We start from the raw sequence: 22,129 nt of genomic DNA on the forward strand, positions 1-22,129 counted from the left end.
CGGCTGAAGAGGAAATGCCTTTTCGGGGAACTTACCTCGAGCATGACACGGAAAGCAGCAGCTCGGAATCGGGTCGTCGGTCGGAAGTAGCGTGTCATCATGATCTGCAATGCGGCATCGTACAGCGACAACCTGTAACGAATTTCGACATGGATAAACCAAAGCCGCACCCTGCATGTTCATGTTGGTACACCGAAATGAGACCAAAACTACGAAGCTTTAGAAAACACTTTTATTCTGTATACGAGTGTGTTTACCTGGTGTTGGCCCTGGAATCTCTGATGAATTCGTCAGCTGGCGGCCTCTGGTGGAATCTGGCTGAAACTGCACAGTCATCTATCTCGTTATTGAAGGGCACTGGAATGACAAACATAAGATTGAAATGTAGGTAAGTGGAAGTAAAAATGAATAACTCATATGCTCAGTTTATTGTACGGGCATTTAGCTCGAAGCTTTTTTTTTACAGACAGCACTCGACGAATTCGGTCTACATGCGAAGTACGAAAATGTACGTGTGTGGTTGAACATATCAGCATGAAATGACCCAAGTCGGTTATGGGTGCGGTTGAATCAGTCGAACCAAACTGACCAGCACCGATTACGAAAAGACGATTGAATTCGTCATCACGGATCGGCCTACACTGGTTCCAGAAAAGTGATTGAATTCGTCATTACAGACTTGTTTACATCGTTTCAGGGCTATTGAATTCATCATCCCAGATTGGCCTACACCGATTACAAAACATAAAATTTGCAATGTATAATTTGGAAAAAGAAAAATTCACCATTCCATACTAGGTTTGTTTACACCGGTTTTTACGTTAATCAAATTCATCAGCGTAAACTGGAATGCATCGGTTAAGAAAATTCGATTGAATTTGTTATCCCAGACTTGTAAACATTGAATTCGTATTCCCTTCCCAGACTTGTCAACATACAATTCGTACTCCCAGTCTTGTCAACACACAATTCGTACTCCCAGTCTTGTCAAAATTGGATTCGTACTCCCAGCCTTGTCAACATTGAATTCATATTCCCAGACTTGTGTCAACATACAATTCGTACTCCCAGTATTGTCAACATACAATTCGTACTCCCAGCCTTGCACATATTGAATTCGTATAATCAGACTTGTCAACATTGAATTCGTATAATCAGACTTGTCAACATTGAATTCGTATAATCAGACTTGTCAACATTGAATTCGTATAATCAGACTTGTCAACATTGAATTCGTATAATCAGACTTGTCAACATTGAATTCGTATAATCAGACTTGTCAACATTGAATTCGTATTCCCTTCCCAGACTTGTCAACATACAATTCGTATTCCCAGTCTTGTCAACACACAATTCGTACTCCCAGTCTTGTCAAAATTGGATTCGTACTCCCAGCCCTGCACACATTGAATTCGTACTCCCATCCTTGCCAACATTGAATTCGTCACACTGAACTGGATGAAACTGTTTTCGAAAATTCGATTGAATTCGTCATTCCAGCCTGGCCTACACCGATTATAAAATGTAAAATTTCCAATGTATAATTTAAAAAATGTATATCGTCATTCCATAGCTTCCTGCACTGGTTCCCAAGGCAATTGAATTTATCAGAGTAAACTTGTCTACATCGGTTGCGAAAATGAATTCATAATCCCAGACTTGTCTACATCGTTTTCCCAGGGCGATTGAATTCGTCATCGACTTGTCTACATCGTTGCCACTTTGAGAAACACCACCATCAGGAAATATGAGGTGGGATGTGTCTGATCTTTCAAAGGTTCCATTAACCATGAACCATTTCATGTACAAGGTTTCGGCAAAAAATTTGGATTATCTCTATTTAACGAATCGGCGATAAATATGGTAACTAACCGCACGTTTGAAAAAGGAAGAAGGGAAAGAAAACAAAATAGATAAGGTTGGTTGATAAGAGAGAGGACTCTTTTTTTCACCCTCACCCTACGTGTTCTCTTTCTCTCTTACACGTATAGTATATAGAAAAAAAGATACATTATAAAGAAAGGAGGGAAAGAAAAAGCAACTTCCATAGATAATACACAATTGATAACAGGGTTGCTATAAAGCTTCGCGATGGTGAAGAGAGGGGGAAAAATACAGAGAACTTGTTTGAATTTATTCCACTGGTGTTTGGACGTAATATTACTCCCGTGATGATCATGAAGAGATTAAATTAGGAGATCAAATGCAGAGAGAGAGAGAGAGAAGGAACAAACCAAAAAAAATCCCAACAAGATTCTGTATTGTTGTCACTGAGTAAAAATGGCCGCATACAATCACAGATAGTTAAAAGGAATCCATCTTCTAAACCGCAAAGAATAAATTCAGATTAATCCCAAGAAGTTGGGAAAGAAACAAGGGTGTCATTCGGTCTCACTCTTCATCTATCTTACATGTGTTTCCTTCTTAAAACTTTGATGTTAACGTCGACTTTATTGCCGACTGACAATGTTCTTCTTGAAGAGAGTCCATGGACCAGCAAAAAAAAAGATGGAGGGGAGCTTGAAATATTCAAGTGTGACGGTCTCTCGTTCCCTTCATAATTAATTATCTCGTCTCAGCGACCTTCTAGATGCCTCGGAGCAAGATCCCGGGACTCGGAGGATGTTGGGAGAGCTGTTGCTAGGCAACCACCGTGAGATACACATACACACACTCAAGCACGCAGACATGGATTTCGCCTAAAGAGCAACGTGTGCAAGGTAGCATGTGTCTGTCCTTTGGTGCTGTGGGAAACGGAGCCGATGTCTGTGGTATATTTATAGATTCGGAACGGCCGTTCAAAACAGCTTTTCTATGTAAGATTCCCTCTTAACCACAAATACGGTGCGTTATAGCCCATTATCTCACTTCAAACTTGACACTTACCACTGGCTCCGCGAAATTATTAGGTATAAGGAGTCACTTAAAGTGATCTTTGGTGTTAAATTACGCCTTTTGCAGTCGTAGGCTTGCATCGAATTCCGATTGAATTCGACAACGTAAACTGACCTTCACCGGTTTCGAGGGTGATTTAACTTGTCCCAATTTTGCCTTCACCCATTAGCTTCAGTCTGATTGAATTGAGAATCCCCAAACTGTCCCAAGAGGTTTCAAATAAGAATTCGTCAGCATTAATTAGTTCAAAGGGTGCGAGTCAGATTCAATTTTTCAACACGTGCGCACACACATACGCACACGCCGACCAGAAAGTTTCGAGTCCGATTCGCCAGCGTAAACTTGCCCGAAGATTTCGATTGCGATTAGACTCGTTAGTACTAACTGGCCCAAATGTTCCGAGTGTCGTAAATTCGTCAGTGTAAACTGACCTCATTGGTTCGGAGTGTGGTTGAATTCGTCAGCACAAATTGGCCCGAAGATTTCTATAGTGATTAGACTCGTTAGCGCAAACTGGCCCATAAGTTCCGAGTGTGATCGAATTTGTCAGCACAAATTGGCCCGGGAGTTTCAATAGCGATAAGACTCGTTAAAATCTAATTTTGATGCGTATTGGTGAAAACTGATAACGAGTGACTTGAATTCGTCACCACAAACTGGCCCGAAGGTCCTAATTGCAGTTGAATTCATCAGTGTAAACTGACTTTCATTGATTTCGAGTGCGATCGAATTGCGCGTTTTCTATCACGTTGGTTATGGCTTTTCTTCATATCGAACTGAATACGGATTGCGGTGTTACGAGTGTCCGCTTTGTTGGACACATAATAAAAATATTAAGAGCCATAAAGAAAATTATGGCACAAGCGCCTTCAATTTATTTTCATAATAAACTCACCGTATGAACTGTAGTTCTTCTTGTCGCCTTGTTCGAGGATGCCAATCGCCGCCGATGAGCTGTCCTCTTCAATGCCGAGTCGCCTTGAAAGCCACAAGTGCAGGTCATTGCTGAATCTGCGAGAACAGAAATTAAGGCTCATCAGACCCACATTGTGGTGGAATCATATGGTAGGAAAACGTTGGCTGATAACACAGAATCACAACAACATTCAAAAATATACTTGGCATGTGACCAAGTATGAATTTTGGTGCCATTATCCCCCCACCCCCCCCCCCCCCCAAAAAAAAAAAATTGAACGAACAGTAAAATAAAAGATGAGTGTCAATTCAACAACCTTCGGGGATACCTCGTATGTGTATTTTGGGACAAAATGCTTATAGACATCTAGCGTGACAGATTCCGAGTGCCTCCCGGTTTCTATCCTATTACTATTTAGTCAGTGCACTACGCTCTTCCCAGTTACGTACCTTGAATGCAGGGGGGCCACAGGGCAGAATGAGATGCGAACGTTTTTTACATTAGCTTTTACGCGGGGATTTTAGCTCTTCCCTAGTTGAGACCCTATGTGTGTGTGTAAGATAGCTTTACACACCACTTCTATAAGTGAACAAGCTAAGAGGATGAAGAGCTATGGTCCAGAAAAAATTCGACTCTCAAAAAGTCTCACCATCAGTCAAAACGGCAAAGAAATGCTAGAAACTCATGTACGTAACTTGAAACGGTTTGGAAGTCTGATTTGCTTTAGACCGTGGCTCTTCAACTGAGGCGGATTTAACAGTGGGCGCACCGGGCACCCCGACTTCTAAAGGGCCCCGAAAAACCCAGACTTCATACCTTTTTCCAACTTAAGGAGTCCATTATTTTCTTTTGCGTCCGGAGGGGGGGGGGGCACGATGATGGTGATGATGATGTCAATTTATATATACATTAGATCAGTCGACTCTACCTTTGACGCTGGGGGGCAATGACTCCCCCCCCCCCGTATCTCCACCCATGGCTTCGACAAGCACTCCTTATAGATTTTATCTATAGGGGTTTGCCTCGACCGACTTTAATCCACCACTGCTCTTCAACCAAGAATCTTTTTTATATCTAGAATATGATTGGTTGTTACTTACTTCATGATGATAATGTAGACGCAATAGACGCTCATCATGATGACGGATTCGTACCAGGTGACTTCACTGTCGAAAATTATCTGGTTTGGATTAAAAGAAAAAAAAATTGTTACTAAACGCGGCACCTTCATGCACGCATGCGCGTTTATCGATTAATTTTCATATCGAGATAACAATTAATTAACTTCGGCAACGGCGATGGTTTCGATAGTAGCTAACGTTTTAAAGTGAAATGTGTGGCAATTCAATGTGTTACAAATAACCACACGTGAAATTTCATAAATATTGCTCTACTAATACTAAACCACGCATTCACCTCGTCCATATTCCTCGGCGGAACTTCTTACGAATTGGTACATGTTAGAATGTGTATGTGTGTGTAGTAAACCTAACGTGACGCTTGTTTCTTTGTTGTTTTTAGTGCTGCCATCTGCCGTCTATTTTTCGATCTATGAGTAAAGTGTAGTGATTGAAGATTTGCACCGCTGTAACTTGCAGACGGATAAAAAAAAAATCATGAATACAGGAGAAATAATTTGCAGACAGAAAAAAACCAAACAGTAGAAATAATTTGCAGACCGAAAAAAAAACCACAAACAGGAGAAATAATTTTTAGACGGAAAAAAATCCCTAAACAGGAGAAAAATAATTTGCAGACGGAGAAAAAAATCACGAAACAGGAGAAATAATTTGCAGGAGGAAAAAAATCACAAACAGTAGAAAGAAATAGCAGACCGAGAAAAAAATCACGAACAGGAGAAATAATTTGCAGACAGAAAAAAAATCATAAGCAAGGAGAAATAATTTGCAGACCAAGAAAAAAACCAAACAGTAGAAAGAATTTGCAGACGGAAAAAAAATCATAAACAGGAAAATGATTTGCAGACGGAAAAAAATCATAAACAGGAAAATGATTTGCAGACGGAAAAAAATCACAAACAGTAGAAATAATTTGTGGTTAGCAAAAAAAAGGAGAAATAATTTCAGGACCGGCAAAAAAATACATAAATAGACGAAATGATTTGCGGACCGACAACTATATAAAAATTTGAGAAATAATTTGCAGACCTTCTAATAGGAATTGCAGACAGAAATAAAAACAAATACTGGATCGTATTTTTTTATTAAATCTGAAATTATTTAGCGGTTGTACGAGTATGAATCGGACGAAATATTTCACGGACCAGCAGGATATATCCATGTGACCGGCAGTTGAAGAATAGTGCTGTATACACACACACAAGAAAAGTACCACTCGCTACAAGAAATAATTACGAAGTATGTGACTTGAAAGTATTGAATTATATGAAAAACGAACCAATCTCTTTCTAGGAGAGATGAGCATTTCATTGTTATTGATACTGAGCGCAATACGGTAATTAGTCGCACTGAATAGGCGGAAGTGCACCCAATTAGTTGCGTTTGGCTCGGGTTATTGGATTGCTGTTCTCTTTGGAACTCAATTCATTAAAAAAAAAAACGTCAACTCACAGCAAATCGTCAGGGGAATGCTTTTTATTTAGATTCTCCCGAGACCCTAGAATATTCGTCATCATCTTTCTCGTCCTCTTCTTGAATCCAATCTCGTTCATTTGCATAATTCATATCGAGGCTGCTCTTTGGAAGAACTATTACCATCGACTGTAATAATAACGAGCTTGAAGTGATGGATTCGTTTTTTTTTTCTTCTTTAAAACGAGCTTTTGTGTCGGCTATCGATTCTCTAAGAAACCAAAAGAAAAAAAACAACAAAAAAAACAGGGGTTGTCAAATTATATGACTCGAGTCTTTGAATTTCTCGCGTGAGAGTCGCAAAAAATTCCAATTTTTGTAAATTATTCAGTGATAAACTTATTTTGCAAGCACTCCCTCGATCAATACAGGGCATTCAAAAGAGCACGTGAAGATGGTGGAAGCACTGAGAAATAATGTTTTTTCCTTCAGCTTTTGGAATCATGGTGTACTGTAGACCAGGGGTGGTCAGCATGCGGCCCGCGACAAGGTAAAAGTACAGTGAAAAAAATTAAATTTGTGATCATTATTTGAATTATCGGTTCCAACAGCAGATTTCTTGATTAACAAACTGCCTACAAACTTCTTATTTCTAGTGACGAAATTAGTCTAATAACTAACTAATTAATTCAATTAATAACAGGGTGGCTTATACACCGATGTTGCACCACCGATGAGGCCCGCGACGCTATAGCTAGCCATTATGTTGGCCACCCCTGGTGTAGACCATAGACTAAAGATTTATATTATTATTATTACTCCATAATGTAGACGCATGAAAATTTTAGAATTTCCATTTAGACGCACGAGCATTTTAAAAGCTCAGAGAAAAAAAGCATTAATATTCTAAAAGTTCAGAGAGAGTGCATGAAAATTCTGGAAGGTCGGAGTCAGAATACGTGAATTTTTCAAGCCCGTAAGAGCATGGAGATTCTGGAAGTTTAGAGAAAGCTCAGAGAAACATGAAGATTATATGGAAGCTCAGAGGAACGAGAAGATTATATGGAAGCTCAGAGGAACGAGAAGATTCTTTAGAAGCTTATGGAATGAGAAGATTCTCTAGAAGCTTATGGAATGAGAAGATTCTCTAGAAGCTTATGGAATGAGAAGATTCTCTAGAAGCTTATGGAATGAGAAGATTCTCTAGAAGCTTATGGAATGAGAAGATTCTCTAGAAGCTTATGGAATGAGAAGATTCTCTAGAAGCTTATGGAATGAGAAGATTCTCTAGAAGCTTATGGAATGAGAAGATTCTCTAGAAGCTTATGGAATGAGAAGATTCTCTAGAAGCTTATGGAATGAGAAGATTCTCTAGAAGCTTATGGAATGAGAAGATTCTCTAGAAGCTTATGGAATGAGAAGATTCTCTAGAAGCTTATGGAATGAGAAGATTCTCTAGAAGCTTATGGAATGAGAAGATTCTCTAGAAGCTTATGGAATGAGAAGATTCTCTAGAAGCTTATGGAATGAGAAGATTACTTTTACACATTGCAATCGAGAGACAGATCTCAGTCCAACCTCGTCTAACTGGAATATAAAACTCGATCTTCCGCTGCAGAAAGGTGCCTTTACTTTGTTAAAGTTTCAAAGCGCGGGGGAATGGTGTTGGATCTTATTTTCTTTCCTATTTTTTGTGTAATTCAAGTCGGTGAAAAAATATAAAACAGGAAAAGGAAACAAAAACGAGGTGTGTGTGTGTGTGTGAAAGAGAGAGAGATGACAGGGGTGCAATAATTCACCATCAAAAGTATTAATATTATAAAGATTATTCAAGTTTAGGGAATGAAGAGATTATTTAAGTTCAAGGAATGAGAATATTCTTAAACCTCAAGGAATGCGAATATTCTTAAAACTCTGAAAATGGAAAGATTAGTCAAGTTCAGGAAATGAGATTATTTGAGCTCAGGGAATGAAAAGATTGTTGAAGCTCAGGGAAAGAACATGAATATTCTTGAAATTCAGCAAAAAAAAAAAGATTTTGTGAAACTCAGAGACACCGCATGAAATTCTGGAAGCTCAGTAAAGAGTGAGTGGATTTTGTAAGCTCAGTAAAGGGTGGTAAGATTCTCGAAACTCAGTAAAAGAGATTTTGGAAACCCAGAGAAACAGCATGACTATTCTAAAAGCTCAGGGAAGAGCATGGACGTTTTTGATGACCAGGAATGAGCGTAAAGTTTTTGGCAGCTCAGAAAGTGTGCGAAGATTCTTAAAACCCAGTAAAGGAAAAGATTTTGGAAAACAAGGAACTCTCAGTGTGAAACTATGGACGCTTTCAGGAAAGAGCAGACGAACATTCTGGAAGATCAGCGATGAGCGTGAAGATTTCGGAAGTCAAGGAAAGAATGTGCAGATTCTTGAAACTCCGCGAAGGCAAAGATTTTAGAGACTCGGAAAGAAAATTTTGTGAATTCAGAAAAAGAGCATGGAGATTTTGAACGAAAAAAGCATGAACATTTCGAAAGCTCAGGGATGCGTGTGAAAATTTTCGGAAGCTCAGGAGAGAGTAAATATTTTGGAAGCTGAGGAAAGAGAGTAAATATTTTGGAAGCTGAGGAAAGAGAGTAAATATTTGCGTGCAGAAAGAGCCGAGGAAAGAGTGTAAATATTTGCGCGCAGAAAGAGCTGAGGAAAGATTGTAAATATTTGCGTGCAGAAAGAGCTGAGGAAAGAGTGTAAATATTTGCTTGCGGGAAGATTGTAAATATTTGCGTGCAGAAAGAGCTGAGGAAAGAGTGTAAATATTTGCGTGCAGAAAGAGCTGAGGAAAGAGTGTAAATATTTGCTTGCGGGAAGAGTGTAAATATTTGCGTGCGGGAAGATTGTAAATATTTGTGTGCAGAAAGAGCTGAGGAAAGATTGTAAATATTTGCGTGCAGAAAGAGTTGAGGAAAGAGCGTGCAGATTCTTGAAATTCAGCGAAGGATTATTTTTGAAGGCCAGAGACACTGTATGAAAATTTTGGAAGCTCATAAAAGAGCCCAAACATTTTAGAATATCTTAGGAACCAACATGAAGATTTCGGAAGCTCGGGGGAGTGCGTAAAGATTTCCTAGTTTCATGTGGACTATGAAACTAGGTAATTGTAACTAAACAGTATACAATTGGAGAATATTCCAGTCTAGAACTTCGTTAAAGATGAAGATTTTTATACGAGGCCAGTCACATTCAAGGGGAATCTCATCGAAAATTCAACCATAACATCGACATCTAATACCACACAAAAGACACATTTCCGTTCAATGTGAGATGATTCATTACCCAATGGGTTTCCCTCATCATATGCGGCACCACGAATCGCGCAATGTACATCGTAGTGGAAAGAAGAAAGTAAAAGTTAAATGAGTAATTTGTAATGAGTACTCACGATGATTAGTATAATGACTGTTAACGAATAGAAAGACGAGTCACGGAACAGCGGCCACCATGTCAGTTCTACGACCTGCAAATAAATCGTCCATTTTCTGATTGTCCAGTAGTTAATGGAGATAATAATCAATTACAATAATTACTAATTTGGCAAACTTACGCGCCCGGCGCATATCCCGCAGATGCCGATCACGAATAAGACATTGAAGACGGCTGATCCGACGATGGTCCCGGTTCCTACGTCTCCTTTGGCTACCAGCACACCTGGGAATGGTAAAATATATATATACACATGATTTAAGAAAACAATATGGATTATTTTTTAAATACGTTGAGAGAGGACTCACCTCCTTGTGGGGTTTTGGACGCGCACGCGCTCGATACGGTGCCCGTAGAGCCATCTGATGTAGCCCACGATCCTACGGTAATTAATTCAGGAATCGTGGCAGTTCAACTCTTTCAAAATGCTTTCGTTTTTTTGCAACATCGCTGTAGGACAGATCATTGCTTTTCAACTGCTGGGTCCACGAATGCCGGTCCGCGAAAAATTTCCGCCAATTCATGTAGCCACTACGTAATTCTGGATTTAATAAACAAAATACTATCCACCCCTTTCAGATTCTGGTGTCACAGATGTGTAGGTTGCTTTTCTCACTGTGGAATTTTTTCTTTTGACCTCAGGGAGTTAAGCCTTAAAGGATTGTGTAAGTTTTGAGTTAGAGGTATGGTGAATATGAATTTTGAGGGCTTTCATCAGAGGGCAGCACTTGAAGTTGAACATTCTGGGAGGAGGTTTAACATGGCTTCCAGGAGAAAATGCCTCAGGGAAAAGCGTGATCTATCGCATAAAATTTAGCAATAAAATTCTAAAAAAAAATGTATGTGAAGATGAATATACCCTATATCATACTGGATGAAAAAATTTGAACGAAGTGGAATTATTACATCATGGAAAAAATAAAGGTTTGCCCACATCTCTATGTTTTTAATGCATTTTTGAGTATCAAAAATACAAAAACATTTTGAAACTAATGCCACGTGTCACCACTTCAGAATTTGTGGAACATAAATTGGAGAAAGCTTGTCAAATGCCAGGTTTAATCCCACTTCTAAACTCGTCAAAACAGAAATCAGAGGCATCAGTTACGAATGCATTTGTCATCTCTTGAGAACTTGTCAAAATATAAATCGGGAGAAGATTGTCAAAAAATAAATTAGAAGCATCGGTGACAAGGCCACATGCCACCATTTCAGAACTTGTGGAACATAAATTGGGGGAAGCTAGTCAAATGCCAGGTGTCGCCATTTCTGAACACGTCAGAAACATAAATCAGAGGCATCGGTGGCAAATGCCATTTTCCATTTCTTGAATACTTGTCAAAACATAAATCAGAGGTTCTATACATGTTTCTTAGAAAGTGGTCGTATATAGCCGGGAAAAAGAAAACCGCATGATTGTGAATCGCTTCCACGTATCAAATTTTATCTCGATTCGGGAAAAAAAAGGAATTTTTTACCGATTGGAGCTCTCCCCCAATAATTACATTGATGGCGAGGTAATTAATGTTAATTACAAGTGGATTTCTTTGAGGCTTCTTTCATCGAATTTCAAATTCCTAAAAATAAACCTAATGAAATGGGGGAAAAAAACGAGATCTTTAAGATGAAAGTACGCAAATGCGTTTACTAATTGCATTTCCCCCAAGGAAACAAAAAATTCATTAAAACGGGGAAAAATCAGCCTCAAAAAATAAATCGATTTTGTTTCAAAAGAAAAGAAGTGTATAAATATATATATTTTTTTTTTGTAATCAAAGTTTAAGATGAATTTAGGAATCGATTTTTGAAAAGAAAATTTCCATTTTATTCGCTCGAAAATTTCTTTTTTATTTTCTTTTATAAGATATGAATGGAGGTCGTTGTTCATCGAGATTAACGGACGTCGTTTCGCTTCGATTAAGTATTACATGACAAAAGTCACGCGATTCAATGGAACGATGCCAAAAAAGCCAGAGATTATTTCTACCTTTCGTGTTGTCAGAAATTCAATTTTCCTTCCCCTTTTATTTAATGTCTACCTGTCATTACGAACGAGAATTAAAAAAAAGAAAGAAGAGGTTGTGGAGGTGAATATATGCCCGATGATGATGATGATGATGGTACGGTTATTAGAAAAAGAAATCGCTCTCTTTTTTTTTTTTTCTATTCGCGCAACCGATGATGTATGGCGAGCGATGAGCGATGCGAAACCGATGCTGCATAGCGATTAAAGCACGAACGTTGATATGTGGGAGCAATGCCAAAAACCTATTCAGAAGGATGACGAACAATGCATAACGTATGCAATGGGTGATGTATGACGAGTAGAGCACACCGTGCAATCGGTGATGCAATGTTCACATTGTGGATGCACAATGTATGATATATGCTGTGTAAATCCACTACGAGTCCGGGTGGTGAATGCAGGGTATGGCGAGCAAAGTAAAACTAATGATGCGTGGGTGAACAACGTAAAACTGATGACGCATGGTGAGCAACCTAAAACTTATGATATATCATAAGAGCAAAGCTAAACGCACAACCAATGACACGTGGCAAATAAATGAGTAATGTACAACTAATGATGCGCAGTGAGCAACGCGCAATGCACAATACTGCTTTACGCCCAGCATCATGAATAGCAGAAGCTAAACGCTTAACTAATAATGCATAGGAAGTGATGTGCAACGTGCAATTGATGATGCACGGCAAACAACGCGCAATGTACAACTATGATGTATAACGTACACTGCTATAAATACAGCAGATTATTTATGGCGGAGCAAGGCTAAACGTGCAACCAATGATGCGTGGAAAGCAATATGTAACATACACAACTGATGTATATCGTTCACTACTTTACGCTACCTACATGTTCGAGGAAAGAGATTGCATATGAAGTAATCATTGATTGTTAATGTCACTGGAGTTAAGGGCAACACTCCATTGCATGGGCTCACTTCGTAGCACATTTTTTGTTTATTCAAATGATTTAATCATATTGGTAATATCGCAGTTTTTTTTACTGATTTTTTGAATAGCCAGTTACTAAGCTTCCAACTCAGACCCTTGATACCCTCAGTGATTATTTCACCAATTTTCTAGTTAATAGCGAAGATATCGATTTCGAGAAAGTGTCTCCTACCCAGCAAGATCTATTCGATAAGAATCGATTCTAGTCACGTAATAAGAGAGAGAGGAAAGCAAAATAATTTTTCATACGTCGGTGTACGTTTCAAAGGCAGCGTATTTGGGAAAATGCCATTCGAAATCGCTTCCAGTGAATTTAAGAGTCTTCTAAAAAGATGGTCACGTACCAGATACAACGACGAAGTTAGGAAATGACACACACCCAGGGATAATTTCGAATGCATCCCACGTTTTTTTGTGCAGTTTCAATAAAGTCATTCCCGTCCTATAAACAAGGACAAACAAGGTAATACAGTCGACGCTCGAACACCATCGTCCATCGAAAACGGACGTTATATCGAAAGTAAAACGTATAGGATAGTCGTTATATGAAAACTTTTGGGGGCTTATCCTATACCAGTCGTTGTAATAGGATGGTCGTTATAACTAGGGTCCACTATATTACTTTATTTAGTTCTAGTTTTTGAATCGTGACAAGATATTAGCTGTGTTGTAGTGATGGGCAAAGTAGGACACCTGTCAGGCCAGACAAGGCCCGGGCTCTGTTCCTTATTAGTGTTCCTTTACCCTGTTGGGTTGGTCCATGCTGTGGAAGCCTGGGGGTGCCCGGCCGGGAAAGTATGACTCCTGGACCAGATCCTAATTAGTTCTGATATATAACGTGAGCTACTTATATATTTCCTGCTTTTCCTCCCTAACCGTCACACACCCTCCCTTCAATCGACAACGAGACAATTTGCTATCGTTTCACACCCTCCTCCCGAAGACAGAAACTGAATCGGAATTGTGTTTTCTGGCATCTATATCAGTTTATTCATGAGTGTGCGATCAGGGCATACTGTTGAGATTCATCATCCAAAAAAAGGAGGAGCGAATCCGGCAAATCGAGTGAATATTTTTCTGACAAGGAAACTCTCTTAAGCTAAACTCATAGAATTCGACGAAAATTTTATAGGCGTTAGTAGATGGCTCAAAATACGTACTGTGAAAAAAGTAGCTGCGGAATTGCATTAGAGTAAATTAATGTTGAAAATTTGGTCTGGGATGCCAAACCCGTACAGTTAGCATCAATTGGCGACTTTGCATTCTTGAAAATTAACGGAAACATCTAATGCGTTTATGCTATCAAAACGTGCTTTATGCTGTATTTAGAGGCGTTAATATTTAAAAAATAGCTTCTTATATAAAAGTATCACTCGAAAACCAGAATATGCATATTAGATGCATCAGTACTATCTCTTGCATAGTTTACAACAAATATAATTGATTGCAATTGATTCGGGTCGAATGAAAAGGCTAATTTCTTTATAAATTGAAAGTGTTACAAATATGAATAAGAAATGTATAAAGTAGGAGCATATTTTACACCAGCTACAGCGAGCGAATATTTCGGATGCACAGTTTTGTTTCCAGCAATCAAGTGCTTTGTCTGCAATAAATATGAAATCAACAGGATTCTCGAAATACCCAGGATGCGTTTCTGTGTATGAGCATGCGCAGCACATGCCATGAATATTTCCAGATGTTGACGTAGCGTGGTGAAGAAAACTGGTTGTGTGCAATGCATTGTACTTTAAAAATATTGTCTCGATGAAACAAATCGATTTGTATTTGTTCAATCACAACTAAATCTGAGAATCACACCCGAAAACCGTACCAATCAAGCGGTTGTACATATTAGATGAATGGTTTTAGGTGGCATCACAAACACGTGAACGATTTTGCCCGTAACACTATCAATCAAATCATTGGTTTTGAAGGGTGACCAAGAATCCACTAAAAGTACGGTTTCATCTCGGGTGTGTTTTTAAAATACACTTCCGATAAATATTCGCGCAGTTCTCTCTTTTAATCCCATTTTCCCAGTTTTCGAAGCGACGCTATAAATATTGTCAGCTTGAAGCCATAAATAAAAACGATATAAAAGTATTCCATCTTTGCTGATAGTTGGCATTACAGTATATGAACGAGTCGTAGCATAGATAGATTGTGCAGCACTTTAAATCTGTCTTGAACCCAAAAACTCAAGCATTCTTCCCGAATTTCTTTTATTAAAACCCGATTGATCAGTATTCAACATCTGGTTATCCTTCAACAGCGAATTCTTAAAAATAAACCACATACTTCATTTACATATGCGATCCTCTTCATAAATATGCTTTTGAGAGATCATTTTAGTAATTTTTCTGCTAACAATTCTACATTTCTGTTTAAAATTGCAGAGCCATTTTCCGGAAGCTTTGAATGACATTTTTAGGGACGGAGCTTTATTACAAGCCCAGCTTTTCAAATCCGAATCATGCAGAAATGCCTGCGTCTCGAATCCTGAAACTTTTGAAAAACATATTTTTGAATTTCGTATAGTTTGTGCCTCTTATCACCAAATTTGTTGACTTGATTTTCCCACAAATACATTCAGACAAACTTTTTACAAATCCATACTTGCTTTGAACAGTTTTTAGTGCGAGATGTTTCATTTTTTTTACTGCTACGCCAGTATTCAACGGCTGCTCTTTTAGTTTCAAATGGGGGATACTCTGGACTTACTCATTTAACTCTTCACCTACATACATTTCATTATTTTCATCTATAATGTCAAAATCAGAATTCTAAAATTCACTTCACTTTCGCCAACCCGATGACTCGAAATCCAGTGTCTTCTATATTGTACTTCATCACTAAACATTTCGCAAATAGATTGAGGTTCTTTCATTTCTTAAATTTATTTCGGCTTCTGTAAAATCTGTTGGCTCCATTTCTTGAACAGAGAATTCGTGGTACAGCATCCACACACCACGTTGAACACATTAATATGTGGTGGCGTTTTCTATTTGGAAGCCCAACTGGGTTAAAAAATAGATTCTCAAAAACATCGAGGTATACGACAACGCAATTTCATGCGAAAGACTTTTCAGCATTAAATATAATTGCAACTCGGTAATTTGTTTCACTTATGTAAACTAAAAGTGTAGGAAATGCACGATTAGACTAAAAATATATATTAAAATTCAATTTCAAACATTTTTGAATGCAAAATACCCAAAAATAACTTTACAACAGATTTAAACTCATTCAAAGGAAACACGGACAGTTCATTTAAGAATTTGCCGCTTTTCTCTGAATCCTCGCCAAGTAGGGTTGCATTTGTATTCATTTTTTACAGCTTTTCTGTTGCAATTCCGCAGCTACTTTTTTCATAGTACATATTTTGAGCCATGTACTAATGCTGTAAAATTTTCGTCGAATTCTATGAGTTTAGCTTGGGAGCGTTTCCTTGTGAGTGTCATTCTAAGACAGAGTGCACATTGGACCGAAACGATAAACAATGCAACTAGCAACTCGACACGGATTGGTTAAAAACCTGAATTCCATGTCTGTGTCGAGTTGCAAGTTGCATCGCTTACCGTATCGGTCCCGAGCGTACTCGGCCTTAGGGCTGGTAAAGGACACTATAGGCCGCATTCACAATAATAAATTAGAAGGTGCCCACGTCTATAGTGACAGCTAATCAGTACTACAGACATTAAGGAAAATTAATAACAAAAATAAAAAATATACACAAAATGGAAATTTTAGGTGAAAAGAGCAAAATAGTCTTTCATTTAGAAATGAGTATGCGGATCAAAAAGATAAGGAGGCAACAGAAAAGATTGAAGTAGGTGCAATAGTTAAAATCTCATCGATACAATTGAATAAAATTAATTGATAATGAATTTTAAATAAAGAATTTTCCATAACGGGAAACTGGCAGCAACATATTGGGACTGTTCACCATATGGAAGATGGAATATTTCCAAAAGTGTCACTGAACATGGTGCATCGTGATTTCCACTTCAGTCAAGTTCTGTCGCAACATGGCGCCTTTGGTGTATACATACCAAAAAATATTTCACAAAAAAAATCTCCCAAATGCATATTTTGTGAGAAAGTAATCAGTGGTGTTAAACATCTGATATATAAAAGCGAAGCTTGTGTAGAAGAAAAACAGAGAGGATATCAATTTTAAGAATGAAAGCATCATCATTCAGGCACTAGTAAAAAAACAAAAAGACTGGATAGTCTCTCATAAAGCAAATAATGGAAAAAGGTTTAGAACACTACGTACATATAATTCATTTGTAATAGTATGCTTAAGTTTTTGTTTAATGTAAAATACTTATTGTACTGTTACCTCAGGGACACCAAATTGCTGCTCGCGAGATGTTAATGGTGATTATTTTAGGTTTTAGGTTATCATTATTAAAGATGAAAAATCTTTTTTTTTTACATTGAGAAAGTAAATGTTCCCCCTAATGGTATTTGTATATGTAGTTATAGGGCCGAGGTAAATAGCTTGCTCATGGTGCACGCTGGTTTCTGTCATTACGGATTGGTTAAATTTCCAGTTTTTAACTAATTTAACCAATCCGTTACGGTGCTGACTTGCAGAATCGGAACCAGTAAGTACTATGTTCGTATCTTGACGTTGTGACTCTGGTGGCGAGAATTTTTCGAAAGTGGGGGACTGGCTCGACTTTTCTCCTAGAGGTTGTTAAACCACAGAAAACTCAAACGCACGCTAGATTTGTACAACTAGCAGAAGTAACGCAAGATTATGCAGGAAACTGGTTGTTATACGCAGATATGATGATGAGAAAGAAAAATTCACAATAGCCTCCAATAGGACTCAAACTTTGGCCCTCTCGCAGTACGGGTGAGTGCACAACCAATACGCTTTGGAAGCAATAAGAAATTTCTTCCTTGGAGCGTACGTGTTTAACGGTACATGTGATGTGCGATGAACGGTGAGAAGCAATCAAATAAGGGCTTGAAAAAGACGTACAGGCTACCAGAGGGCGACATATATATACACTGAAGAGACAAAAAAACTTGTACATCAGCCTAATATCGTATAGGGCCCCCGCGAGCACACAGAAGTGCCGCAACACGACGTGGCATGGACTCGACTAATGTCTGAAGCAGTGCTGGAGGTAATTGACACCATGAATCCTGCAAGGCTGTCCATAAATCCGTAGGAGTAAGAGGGGGTGGAGATCTCTTCTGAACAGCACGTTGCAAGGCATCCCAGATATGTTCAATAATGTTCATGTCTGGGGATTTAGGTGGCCAGCGGAAGTGTCTAAAGTCAGAAGAGTGTTCCTGGAGCCACTTTGTAGCAATTCTGGACGTGTGGGGGTGTCCCATTGTCCAGCTGAAATTGTCCAAGTCCGTCGGAATGCACAATGGACATGAATGGGTGCAGGTGATCAGACAGGATGCTTATGTACCTGTCACCTGTCAGAGTCGTATCTAGACGTATCAGGGGTCCCATATCATCACAGAGCCTCCACCAGCTTGAACAGTCCCCCGTTGACATGTAGGGTCCATGGATTCATGAGGTTGTCTCCGTACACGTCCATCAGCTCGAAGCAATTGGAACCGAGACTCGTCAGACCAGGCAACGTGTTTCCAGTCAGTCCCATGTCGGTGTTGTCGGGCCCAGGCGAGGCGTAAAGCTTTGTGTCGTGCAGTCATCAAGGGTACACGAGTGGGCCTTCGGCTCCGAAATCCCATATCGATGATGTTTCGTTGAATGGTTCGCACGCTGACACTTGTTGATGGCCCAGCATTGAAATCTGCAGCAATTTGTGGAAGGGTTGCACGTCTGTCACGTTTAATGATTCTCGTCAGTCCCGTTCTTGCATGATCTTTTTCCGGCCGCAGCGATGTCGTAGATTTAATTTTTTACCGGATTCCCGATATTCACGGTACACTCGTGAAATGGTCGTACGTGAAAATCCAAATTTCATCGCTACCTCGGAGATGCTATGTCCCACCTCTCGTGCGCCGACTATAACACCACGTTCAAACTCACTTAAATCTCGATAACCTGCCATTGTAGCAGCAGTAACCGATCTAACAACTATGCCAGACACTTGTTGTGTTATATAGGCTTTGCCGACCGCAGCGCCGTACTCTGATTGGTTCCATATCTCTTTATTTGCATACGCATGCCTGTGCCAGTTTTTTTGGCTCTTCAGTTTATGTAGATAAAGATGTCCTCTCAACTTGTTAATACAAGGGTAAATGTGAATTTTTTAGTTCTTAGTCACCATCTCTGCATAACAACCAGTTTCTGCATATCTTTGATTAACAAGTGGGGAGACATCTTACAAATACAAATACAACGCCACAACAGGCAAATTGCCCAACGAGGTGGCTGACTTAAGAACATCATGGATCCCCGAGCCATTTTTTGGAGGCCCTACCTACTACTACTACACCACACATGCACCCCGCAGTCTTTCCTAGTCATCATATCTACATAACAACCAGTTTCCTGCATGTCTTGTATTAACAAGTAGGCACATCTTTTTATATATCAGTGGTTCTTATTCGCGGCTTCTTTGTTCTATTCATGGTTAATCTGCGGCTCGACCCGCCCCCCCCCAGAATAGTTTAGTAGATATTGAGTAATCATAAAAGAACCACTCTTCAAAGCATAGACAGGCACACACATCAATATTTCTAGCTCGTCATGACGACTCCGAACAAAGGTTGGCGATGCACACTTTGAGAGACACTGCGCCACATAGAAGCTCAACTGAAGCTGTACATCGCGTTCAACCTCGGTGGTAAAAGAAACATGAGCGTTCTACTTCACCACACAACCAACTCCGGCCATATCGCTATACTGCAATTTACTGCCGTTAATGAATTGGGTTGGAAATGAAGGGGTCATCTATCAGTGATTGTTAGGGATAATATCTTGTTATCTATATTCTCCCCCGCTACGAACCTGGGACGTGACAGCACCTTTCACGGTAGTAGACGAACATCATACCATCACGTAACTCGGACACTTAATATCTCTTTGAGCATGCCTTATATCAAACGATAAAGATCTGTACTATGCATTTAGGCTTGGTTTCTGTGAACGACTTACCAAGAATCGCTGTGAAAAGTTCAGGTGCGGAACTTCCAGCAGCCATGAAGGTCGCTCCCGCCACGTCCTCGCTCAGTTGAAGACGCTGCAAAGAAACAAGCGATACTCAGTTACGGACAGAGTTAATGTTATTCAACAAATTTACTGTCAAGTTTAAGGGAGAGATTATTCGTGTGAAAGGCTTAAACATCAATTGCTGTAAACACGGGTTGTGTGTCTGTGTCTGCATAAGATTTGAACAACTAAGACTTCATGGATAAAACGACATCCCTTACTCTGAAATGTTTATGGTGATTATACATGGATGAGGGCATCGGTGAAAAATGCCATGTGTCACCATTTGAGAACTTGTTGCAACATAAATCGGAGGAAGCTGGTCAAATACCATGTATTACCTCTTCGTTCGGAACCTTTCAAAACATAAATGAGAAGCTTCGGTAGCAAATGCCAGATGTTATCACTTAAGAACTTGTTAGAAAACAAATCTGGGAAACCAATGATCACAATGCCAGGTATCACCATTTCAAAACATGCATCGGTAACAAATGCCAGATGTCTCTACTTCAGAACGTGTCGAAACGTAAATCGGAGGAAAATGGTCAAATGTCAGATGTCATCACTTCGGAACGTGTAAGAACATAAAAGAGAAGCATTGGGGTGACAAATGCTAAACGTCACCACTCTAAAACTCGGTAAAACATAAATCAGGGGCATCGGTTACAGTGATCAAATGTCCCCACTTCAGAACGTGCATAATAATGCACGTGTGTAGATATATAAATCAAAGGCATCGGTGACAAATACCAGGTGTCTCACTACTTCAGAACTTGTGAAAGCATAAATTGGGGGAAGATGGGCAAATGCGAGGTGTCACTACTTCAGAACTCGTCAAAAACATAAATAAGAAGCATCGGTGACAAATGCCAGATGTCATTACTTCAGAACTTGTCAAGGCATAAATGAGCAGGTGATAGCGTACTAAAAGTAAAATTATGGGATCTACCCAATCCCATGAAGATATGATCCACTGACCATCCAAAATGAATAGCCAGCATTAATGAGGGAGAGAGAAAGAGAATGGGCTCGTTTTTGTTGCTCCAGTCAGATTAAGTTGTGTGGGATGGAGAAGGAAGAATGGAAGTGGTCACACTGCCAAAACCGCCATATTCATAAATCTGAATATTCACTCGGATCCCGTACCAACAGAAAAATGAAAATGACAGCACCAGTATGATGCCTCTCTCTATGTAATTGTGGTCATGCGGAGATGCAACAGAGTGACGTCAACGAATAGGAAATTGATATCATCCGTACACATTATTGCAGGGCACACAGAGCGAATCTCTGTTTCCCTTTGATCTTCTGTCTCGCATCTCGCTTTTAGGCAAATCGAATAGTTTCCCGAGAGAATCCCTTGGAGTTAATCCATGGATTTCGAAGCGCGATCAAAGAAAAGACTCGGCGCAAATGATCTACTGAATCATTCGATTAACGACGGGATGAAAAGCTTCGCCATGCAACATGTCAAGCTTAAAGTGAGAAGCAAAAGTATTCGTAATGTTTCGCAGGTGAATAACTCAAATTTTTCATGTTATTTAGAGCAAGAGATTGGGATTTACGATGTCTAGATGCCAAATTATTGGTTTTCTCAGTAGTTAGAATTGGTTTAATGAAAATATCAGAACATAAAAAATAGAAAATGGTGCCTATACCTTATGTGAGGTTCTTTAAAAAGGTTATTTACACTACCTTTCACAGAAACGATCGTGGGTACAGCAGTGGGATTCGCGAGAATGGCAAAAAGAATTCTAGGAAGGAAGAGTTGAATTGAACTAATTTGAGTTGAAATGCAAATGCCAGGTGTCACTGCAAATGAGGCAAATGCCAGGTGTCACTGTTTCAGAACTTGTCGAACCAACAAATAGGGGGGAGATGGTCAAATGCCAGGTGTCATCACTTCAGAACTTGGGTTGAAACATAAGTCGAAGGAAGATTATCAAATACCAAAGTAGCTATTTCAGCTACTGGGAACAACATAAATCAATGTGCATCAGAGACAAATCACTCTCCTCCGTCATGCAACGTATTTTCTGCGGCACTCGTCTGAATAGAGTTCTGGGCAACATAAACCAGGGTTATCGGTGACAAACACGATTAAGCATAGTGTAACTTATTTATGATGGATATACGGAATAGCATTCAAATGAAAAAAGACCGTCAGCGACA

The 22,129-nt window shown here is 39.3% G+C and overlaps 1 protein-coding gene across 1 annotated transcript in view; it reads right to left on the reverse strand.

The window, feature by feature from the left end:
- LOC149085827 (sodium/potassium/calcium exchanger 3-like) overlaps positions 1-22,129 on the reverse strand; it is a 164,455-nt gene that overhangs the window by 22,324 nt on the left and 120,002 nt on the right. Inside the window, exons 5-11 of the mRNA XM_089232265.1 lie at positions 19,904-19,988; positions 9,950-10,053; positions 9,788-9,862; positions 4,912-4,991; positions 3,791-3,906; positions 258-357; positions 36-132 (exon numbers count right to left, since the gene is read on the reverse strand). Of these exons, the coding sequence (XP_089088391.1) occupies positions 36-132; positions 258-357; positions 3,791-3,906; positions 4,912-4,991; positions 9,788-9,862; positions 9,950-10,053; positions 19,904-19,988 (657 nt within the window). The remainder of the gene's footprint in view (positions 1-35; positions 133-257; positions 358-3,790; positions 3,907-4,911; positions 4,992-9,787; positions 9,863-9,949; positions 10,054-19,903; positions 19,989-22,129) is intronic.

Source organism: Pholcus phalangioides, unplaced genomic scaffold, assembly GCF_987345545.1.
Source record: "Pholcus phalangioides strain wild (caught in Gottingen) unplaced genomic scaffold, Ppha-v1.0 ptg000005l_1, whole genome shotgun sequence".
NCBI classification, from domain to species: Eukaryota; Metazoa; Arthropoda; class Arachnida; order Araneae; family Pholcidae; genus Pholcus; species Pholcus phalangioides.